Source organism: Ixodes scapularis, unplaced genomic scaffold (assembly GCF_016920785.2).
Source record: "Ixodes scapularis isolate PalLabHiFi unplaced genomic scaffold, ASM1692078v2 PGA_scaffold5__190_contigs__length_132052651, whole genome shotgun sequence".
Taxonomy (NCBI): domain Eukaryota; kingdom Metazoa; phylum Arthropoda; class Arachnida; order Ixodida; family Ixodidae; genus Ixodes; species Ixodes scapularis.
In genome coordinates, this window is record NW_024609880.1 from 62,290,480 (window position 1) to 62,300,267 (window position 9,788).

Sequence of the window (9,788 nt, forward strand, 5' to 3'; positions counted from 1 at the left end):
TCACGTGGCCTAATGCCTATTCTATGCCGCCGACATTAATCATAGCCACGCGCTGAAATTGGCAAAGTAGAAAACGCTTGCTGAGCTCCAGGCATTGTTAGAGTCCGGCTATTCTCATCACCGGAGTGGTTGGACACGAGCCACTACTCGAGTGTCCACCGAGGCATTGATTGTTAAAAGCCGAAGCCGAGTGCTCACGCAGTTCTCGTGTCCAGTCCATGAGCCGCGCTCGACTGTCGTCAGGCGCGTCGTTTCGATTTCACAATCACGTCATCAAGCTTCACGAAGGCAAGACTGAAATAAATAATCTTTTTTATCCTCGGAATTTCACCGCGACAAAAAAAGCTTCTGAATCAGTGGCGGTCTGTGCGAGTATGCTTAGGCCAGACTAGGACCAGTGCGCCACTGCAAAGTCACGAATATTCCAACCCGATATCGTTTCAGGACCCCTCTAAAAAATCATCACCTTCCTACTAAAAGATCCCGAGACAAAAGGACACAAGAAAGAGGACAAACAAAGTAGCCCAAGGGCATGCCCTTGTGCTAGTTGGTTATTCATAGACAACACACATACACATAACATCATCTCTAAAAGAGGCGGTGTTGTGTTTGGCCCCTATTTTGTGTACCCTCGTCTTTATGGTTTTCAGTATGATCGCTCATCACCTCGTTTGCACAATCCCCCTTATTTTTTAATTATTATTTTGCCTGCAAAGACAACAATATTCAACAAATAAAGATAGTGCAAAATACATTAAGGCGTTACATTACAGCGGTAGCGAGCAAAGGTCCACCATTGCCGGCTACGACAAAAGGAATAACTGGACAACGTGCAAGGAGGTACTATATTTTATCGCTGTCTGCTGTTGGAAACGATATCTGCCTCCCGTCTCTAAGGCAACTTCAAATGGCGCACGTAAATTCAAGAAGAAACAACTAATAGTCATAAAAAAAAAAGCGCACGCTACATTTAGAAACCTATTTTCGAGAACGTTATTGGAGACGACCGAAGCTTCGAGAGCGAAGGAAACGCGAAGCGGGTTCTTTACGAAAGAAAAATTCGCTTCGGATATACGGTTATATGAAGGTGTGGTCAAATAAAGCAAACCGCCGATTTCAGTAGGAAAGATATGACAAGTACCAAATAAGCATAACTGAAATGATTCGTGTTTCAGGTTTCCTCATTCGTGGTGCTCAATGAAGATCGTGTTTCTCGAAAATCCCAAGATGTTCTCAAAGTTACAAACGCAAAAATAACGCAGGAGATCTTTTTCTTTTCTTGCACAACAGAATGGAGGCATCGTTCACCCCCTTTTTTATGTTTCTCTTTGCTATCACCCTTTTATAATAGTTATTCCGATAATACGAGACCAGTACTGGGAATTAAATTGTTTAGTGGAGAGACCCGAAGCGGAGGTGGTTACGTGAGAACATCAGTTGCAAGCATGACGCGCTGGGACCCAATTGGGGAGAAAGCATGTCGTGGAAAGTGGGGTTCGGCAATTGATCGATTAACCTTTCGATTAATCAATTAAAGCTTTAATCGCGATCAATTTTTATCCGGTTAATCGGTTTTTTAATTGGTAACCAAAGAGAGGTGAATGGACGCGCGCATGGATCTCTCCCGGACGACCTACCCGAACTAGGGGTGGCTCATGCGCCCCCCCCCCCCCCCCTCTTCCACCCCCACCCAAGAAAAGCGCTGCGTGGTGTGCATCGGGTCGCTCTGTCCCGAACGGTTTTCCGTTACCAGGCAGGTGCTATGGGCAAGGTTCATTTCTCGCGCTCGCGAAGCGTCACGTGTTCGAGGATATACATTACAGTTCTACCGAGGCCAGACAAACAAGCCGGGCCCGCCATAAACCTACTGCTAAATTACCCAAGCATCAAGGAGAATGCAGGGATTGGTGTTCCACGCGCCACACGCGAACGCCTTCCCCGTATAAAACATTTGAAGTAAATAACCAAAATAAAGTGTTGACAAACGCGCGTGCTATAGATGCAATTTGTTTTAGGCATTTTCTTTAGAAAAGTTACTACTGCTGAGGCCAGCACGTGCGGCGCGTGAAACACCAACCCCTGCGTTCTCCTTGATGCTTGGGTAATTTCATAGAGTTATTATAATGTACGCTAGAGGTTTAAGTGGCGCTAGTGTACTGGCGCAAACTGAAGCAGACAGCAACCAGTCGAAAATTGACTTCCGTTAATGCATTTCTGTTGGAAAAGGGGAGTGCATTGTCTCCCTGCGCTCGATCATAAGAGCAAATATCCTGAATAAATCGTACGTACTAGGTAGCTTGGAAAATTTCTCAGACAGGCCGACGAAATAATTGGTCAATTACGGTGTTTTTCGTTCAAATTCATCGCATGAAAAACGGCGCTAAAACGGCTTCGTACGTGTCTTTATGTGCACTGTTAGACACTGTTAGCACGAACGCGACGTCGGCGCTTTTCAGCATGGGGGATATACGTGCCAAACGAACGAAGGACATGTGGAAAACCAAGAGAGATGGCAAGAACTATACAGTAACACTGGATAAGTAACTACCCGTGCATGAACGATCAAAATAAATTGAAGGCCATGTAATATATTCCGATTTTAAATAAGTAAGCACCGCTATATTTTTTTCTGCTCTGTGCGAAGGTGCTTGGTCTACGTTCAAAATATCACCGGCACGCTCGAAATCTTTGAGAAGAACTGCCGGATAAGAGCTGCCCGGCAAAGAAAACAATACGAAGAGACACCTTTCGTAGCCGACGTACTTCATTCTGTTCGTTTTTAATGTTTTTATCTGTTCATGCACGACGGGTAATTTTTCATATAGTGACAGGACTGGCATATTATCAATATATAAGCGTCACCGGAATGCTGGCAAGCCTTGAACACACTCTATATTACTTTCGATTGTAATTTTGCTCTGAATCGTTGCTTGTTTTTACATATCTGCTGCGGAACACAGGTTTGGGACTGAAAGGTAGCGAAGTTAAACATCGTTCACTGATAAAAAAAATGCGCTAGCTAAAGCAATTACACTTTTACAATGTTAATTAAGGTACATACTATTCGGTATGACCCAAATAATCAAAGTGCTTTGTGTTATTTTCCGGCTAAGAGACAAAATGCACGCGCGTTTTCACACTGGAATGCACAGGAGCACCGCAAAAGTAGACTGGTTGCTGTCTGCTTCAATTTGCGTCACGGAAGTCGCATAGACACTAGCGCCAGTTGAACCTCTAGCGTACATTATAATAACTCTATGGGTGATTTAGCAATGGGTCTATTATTCCCCGCGCGCCCGCGAAACGTCATGTGTTTAGGATTTATTACACATCCTGCCCAGGCAAGACAAACAAGCAGACAAACAACCTGGGCAGGTAGCAACGCCGACAACGCCATCGTTACTTGTTCCAGTATTCGGCCCGTAAAAATTAACGAGTTCACGAGTATGAAAGGCAATCTCGCCGGAAAGTTTGGGTTTAAAGTAAACTCTGGCGGTGAAGTTTTTAACTCGAAGGAAGCCCTCTGCCTCATCTGAAAAAAGGCGTTTGCGTACAGTGGAAGCGTAAGTTCGCTTCAGTATCACCTACGAGCGAAGCACCCAAGTACGCCGCTGCAGCAAGGATCATCCGCAAAAACGCAGACAACAATCGGCACCTCCTCAACGAGGCCCCTTTCTCTGAAAAAAAGAAAAAAGCATCTTCCAAGCCCTTTCTTCTTGGTTTGTTTTTGCAAGCCGGCCACTGAATATTGTTGAAGACCCAGGAGTGAAGAATGTGTTTCAGATAGCCTTAAGCTCTCCGTCCTTCCAGCTGTCTTCGCGTCGCGTACTCAGTGAACAGCCTGTACAACACCAAAGAGAGTATTGTGATAGACAGCCAGATGGCGCCCCCTGCACACCTGGTATATAAAGCGCATGTCGCACGAGATTAAAACAGATGAACACTGGGCAAGCTTGCGTGCACTCGTCAATGCCCCGCTGTCCCGGGAACTCGCCGAACATTACAGTGGCGACGAGGAAGTGGAAGTGTTGAACTGCTGCCGTCGGACCGTGCGCCTGTTCTGGAATGCCGGTGGTCGGCAAACTAGAGCCGTTTGACACTGAAACGAACTGGAGCGAGTACCGGGAGTGGGTTGAACAGTACTTCATCGCCAACGATGTCAGGGATGAGAAAAGGCGAGCTGTTTTACTTACGTGTTTTGGACCCGCCACATATTCGTTGCTTCGAAATCTTCTGGCTCCTGTCAAACCGTCGGAGGCCAGCCTAGAAACCATTTTCGAGGTATTAGGCGAGCATTTCTCACCGAAGCCTTCGGAAGTCGTCGCAAGCTTTAAGTTCAATTCACGGATGCGTCATGACGGTGAGACAGCGGCGGATTTCTTTGCTTGTCTGAACAAGCTGGCGGATGATTGCGGATTCGGCGCGTTCCGAAATAGAATGCTGCGAGACCGCATCGTCAGAGGTATTAACGACGAGATGATACAAAGGCGACTCCTAGAGATTCCAGATTTGACCCTTGACCTCGCAAAAAAGACGGTCGTTGCAATGGAAGCAGCGAAGAAAGATTCGCAGATGCTATCGACGTCTATCCAGCCAAACCTCGCGTCAGCTAACACAGTGTCACGCGATGCAGCTGTGAACCCGAAGTGGAAGACTGGCACCATTTCGTGTTTTCGTTGCGGAGGCGAGCATTACGCCACACAGTGCCGTCATGCAAGTACCACTTGTCACAAGTGTCGGGGAAAGGGGCATCTGGCACGAGTGTGCAAGGGGAAGACAGCGGATGCAACCGCCGGCGGCCCGACGACGTCCACTAGAATACCGAGATCGGTCCACACCTTGAACGGAGCGGGCCAGTCGCAAGATGTCTCACTGCCAGAAGTCTACGAGATGTGGGAAATGACATCTTCTGCAGTCGACGGCCAACCTTTCCGAGTGGAAGTTACGGTGAACGGGACTCCATTGCTGATGGAACTTGACACGGGAGCTAGCGTGTCTGTTGTGTCTGAGGAGACATTTCGACGCGAATTTCCATCAAGGCAGCTGGACCCGTCGCGCATCATGCTGAAAAGCTATTCAGGTGAACTTTCCCCAGTTCAGGGAAGCCTTACTGCAACGGTGAGACTTAAAAACCGTGAATGTCAGGACATCCCGTATGTTGTCCCTGGCACCTGCCCATCTCTGCTAGGACGTGGCTGGATGAAAGGCCTTGGCATCAAGCTTTCCAACGCGAAGGATGTCAACTTCGTGACTTCTGTTGCGAACCTCGTTGCTGAATACTCCAGTATCTTCGATGAAGGTCTAGAAACTTTCAAGGGGGTGGCCGCAAAAATAAATCTTCAGGACAACGCCAAACCAAGGTTTTTCAGGCCTCGTTCAGTTCCATTTGCGATGCTTGACAAAGTCAACGAGGAGTTGCAACGCATGGAACGGGAGGGAGTCCTACGTGCAGTGAAGACTTCGGAATGGGCTGCCCCTACTGTACCGGTCCTGAAACAAAATGGGCAGATTCGCATCTGTGGAGACTTCAAAGTCACTGTGAATCCTGTGACTGTACCTGAAAAGTACCCCATCCCGCGAGTGGAGGACCTGTTTGCTAAGCTGAGCGGAGGCGAGAAATTCAGCAAGTTGGACTTAAAAGATGCATACCTACAAGTTAAACTTGATGAGAAGTCGTCACAACTGGTTACCATCAACACTCCACGAGGTCTGTACCAGTACACTCGCCTGCCGTTCGGTGTGACCTCTGCACCATCGATCTTTCAACGAGAGATGAAGAACCTATTGCAAGGACTTAAGCACGTCGTTGTATATTTCGACGACATTCTCGTGACAGGGCGAAACGATCAAGACCACCTGGAAAACCTGAACCAAGTGCTGAGTCGGCTGCAGCAAGCTGGGCTGCAGCTGAAGCTGTGCAAGTGCGATTTCTTGGTTCCCCAGGTTAAATACTTGGGTCATGTCGTTAGCTCTGCGGGATTCCAACAAAACCCAGAAAAGACTGACGCAGTACTGAAAGCTCCAAGGTCTACCGATGTAAAAACGCTGCAGAGCTACCTGGGACTGGTCAATTTCTATCGTCGGTTCCTGCCTAACTTGTCCAGCGTTCTACATCCGTTAAACCATCTTCTGGGGGCAAAGACGCCTTGGACTTGGGGTGCGGACCAGGAACAGGCTTTTCGTCAGAGCAAGGAGTTACTGCTGTCTGCCGCGGTATTGGCGCATTGTGGCCCGAAGAAAGCAGTGGTGCTTATCTGCGATGCCTCGCCGTACGGAATTGGGGCTGTCCTTGCTCACCGAGAAGATTCAGGTGCTGAGAAACCAATTGCGTTTGCATCTAGAGGTCTTCTGCAGGCTGAGCGCAACTACAGTCAGCTTGACAAGGAAGCCCTGGCTCGGATATTTGGTGTGACTAAGTTCCGGCAATACCTGTGGGGCCGTGACTTCGAAGTGGTCACAGACCACAAACCTTTGCTGGGGCTGCTTGCTGCGGACAAGCCTGTACCTGAGACCTGTTCGCCACGGGTGCTGCGTTGGGCACTGATGCTGTCGGCTTACAGCTACAAACTGAAGTACAAACCTGGTTCACACATTGCAAATGCGGATGCCTTGAGTAGGCTGCCGCTGCCAGTTCCTCCATGTTCCATCGAGCGGCCAGCCGAGGTATTTATGCTCGAGGGGGCTTATCCTCGCGTACTACTTGCGTCTGTCGTGGCTGACGCCACTTCAAAAGACTTGATTTTGTCGAAGCTTTGAGATCATTTGTGGTCTGGAGCTGAGCTGCATGACCCAGACTTAAAACCGTACGCTCCTCGAACAACTCAGCTGTGCGTACAAGAGAACTGTATCCTGTTGGGGTCAAGAGTCGTCATCCCAGGATCCTTACAACCAGAGGTTCTACGACTCTTGCATGAAGGTCATCCAGGGATCGCCAAAATGAAGGCCGTGGCTAGGAGTCATGTATGGTGGACATCATTAGATGAAGACATTGCGGCTACAGTGCGGGGATGTCGTGTGTGTCAAGAAAACCAGCGACTCGCACGACCAGCACCAATGATGCCATGGCCATTCCCAGAAAAGCCATGGTCTCGTCTTCATATCGACTTTGCTGGACCAATGAAGAACCGATATCTACTCATCGTGGTCGACGCCTACTCAAAATGGATTGAGGTCGTTCCTGTGTCCACGCCGTCGGCAGAAGCCACGATCCCTTGCCTGCGTGTGATGTTTGCCTGTCACGGACTACCAGACCTCGTCGTATCCGATAACGGGCCGGCATTTGTAAGCGGTAGCTTTAAGAACTTCCTTCAACAAAATGGAATAAAGCAGATTCTAACACCACCGTATCACCCAGCGTCAAATGGAGCCGCTGAGCGAGCGGTTCAAACCATAAAGTTGAAGCTGAAGAAGGCAGCTGATGGAAGTTTCCAATGTCAGCTGGCCCGAATCCTGCTCAACTACAGAACTACACCTCATGAAACCACAGGGTGCACTCCGGCGGAGTTACTGATGGGCCGCAAGTTGAAGACTGCTTTGGCTCTACTTCACCCGGACCTGAGGTCAAGCGTATCGAAAAAACAACTCATCCAGAAGATGGCGCACGACAGAGGTGCTCGACTGATACCAACTGTCCAACCGGGTGATGCCGTTTATGCGAGAAATTTTCGACAAGGTCCACCATGGGTACCGGCAACTGTGATCGACACTCCAAGTGACCACATCACAAATATCGCACTCCCAGATGGTCGGTGTTGGAGGCGTCATGAAGGACATCTGCGTCCTGACCTATCCCAAGCTAGGGCATCATCGGGTCCGCGACCAGAGCCGGTGGATCAGGCCGCTCCTCCTAATGAGAATGTGCCTGTACCACTAGAGGATTCTGCCCAAGCGGTACCTCAAACCGAAACAGCTGAATACCAGCATGACGACACTCAGCCTGTTCCTGGCATTCCGCTACCAAGGAGTCCTGGTACTCCACTACCGAGGAGAAGTAATCGAGCACGAAAGCCTCCTGTGCGTTTTTCACCGTGAAAATCGGTGGGACCTTGGCTCATTTTTGTTAGGGGGGGGGGGGGGGGGGGGGAGGAATGTGATAGACAGCCAGGTGGCGCCCCCTGCACACCTTGTATATAAAGCGCATGTCGCACGAGATTAAAACAGATGAACACTGGGCAAGCTTGCGTGCACTCGTCAATGCCCCGCTGTCCCGGGAACTCGCCGAACATTACAAGTATCTTCAAGGAGAACTTTCGGCAACCAGCTTCATCAGCTTAACGGCTGACTTCTGGAACTCAATTGCCACTGATGCCTATCTTGGTGTAACGGCGCATTGGATTGACGGCGACTGGGTGCTCGAATTCGCAACGCTGCAGGGGTGACACGTACGGGAACGCCACATAGCTGTACAATGTGCCCGTGAGGTTTTGGAGGCTGCTATGGCGTGGAAAATCAATCAAAGGTAGAAGCTGTGTGCACAAATAACGCGCGTCACATTCGTCTTGGTGTAGAGTGTGGGAGCGAGAGTCTGCCACCACGGCCAGAGGCCGCTGCCGGCCGCCCAAACTGGAGAACATCTGAGGCGCGCAACAGCGCACGTGAGACAGACGCAGAAGCCTACAAAATAGGGCACACGCCCACAGAAGAGGGGAGACGAACCCTGGTCACGGAGGCGTGCAGTTCGAACGCTCCGGCAATGTTTTACCTTGATACTAACAACCCATTCCTACTACTCTAATAAATGTAGTTTCTCGTTATGGAAACCCCGGCTTCGTGTTGTTCCTCCCGTATGGGCATGCAGCAAGGCCACGTACCCTACCACAAAAGAGCGAGCTTCCAGAGCCTGAAGTGCTCAGCTCATACGCTGTAACTGTGCATCCACAAGACGCTCAGCGTGACAGGAGTAGAATGACTACTGGTCGCCTGTCGCCATACTGTTGGTCAATTGAAGCACAGTTCGAACCACCAGGCCGCCCTTTCAAAGCACGCATCTGTTGTCGAAGAGCCAAAAAATGCTTCAGCAAATAGAATTCCACCTGCAGAATAATAAACAGCCTGCCCCATGGCGCGGCTTGCGCCGCGCCACGGAGGACGACAGTGCAAGCAAAGCGACTTTTCCCCGCCTCACAGACGTCGACTGGGACATGCTAGAACAACTTCGGGAGACTGAGACCCCTTCTTGAGGTAACGGAGCTCTAAAGAGGAAACAGGTTTGTAACACGGTCCGTCCTCATTCCAGTTATAAAGCTGCTGAAGAATAAAATGGGAATAAATGACTGTGACTCCGCCTTCATCTCCTACTTCAAGGCCAGGCTGGTGGATTCAATCGATGAGAGGCTAAGCGCTTGACCGCACTACAACGATTACGAGATGGCGACGTGTCTCGACCCTCGATTCAGGAGCCTCGCTTGCATCGACAAAGATCGCCGAGAACAAGTGTGGCAAGGGCCTTCCTAGCTGGCACGTATGTCGCCGGACACTCATCGCGATAACACACAAAAGAAAAAAAATACGCCTTCTCGGAGGAAAGTGAAGAAGCCACAGTCTCCTGCCAAGCGTCACTTTATCGTTCTCTGCCAGAAGGAACAGACGATGACCCGTAGCAGTGGTGGCGAGCGCAGGGCTCTCTTCTTCCCGAGCTGGTTGCCAATCGGTAGGAGGGTGATCTGTGTCCCAGCCACCCCAACACCGTGTGAGCGACTCTACAGCGCAGGAGGCATGATCGTGAACAAACAAAGAAACTCGCTTCTGCCGGAAAATGTCGACAAACTTCTTTGTCTTCGGAGCTGGAG

At 49.7% G+C, this 9,788-nt stretch overlaps 1 protein-coding gene across 1 annotated transcript; it reads left to right on the forward strand.

The window, feature by feature from the left end:
* The first annotated feature begins 4,545 nt into the window (after window positions 1–4,545).
* LOC115333078 lies at window positions 4,546–9,257 on the forward strand. Its single transcript, XM_040206145.3, has 2 exons — window positions 4,546–5,360; window positions 9,236–9,257. Exons 1-2 carry the CDS (start codon window positions 4,546–4,548, stop codon window positions 9,255–9,257), a joined length of 837 nt encoding a protein of 278 aa, XP_040062079.1.
* The last annotated feature ends 531 nt before the right edge of the window (window positions 9,258–9,788 follow it).

Coding starts and splice junctions, on each gene's coding strand:
- LOC115333078 (XM_040206145.3), top strand. CDS start 4,546: ATGGAAGCAGCGAAGAAAGATTCGCAGATGCTATCGACGTCTATCCAG. Junction 5,361..9,235: donor CAGGACAACGCCAAACCAAG/GTTTTTCAGGCC, acceptor TCCTCATTCCAG/TTATAAAGCTGCTGAAGAAT.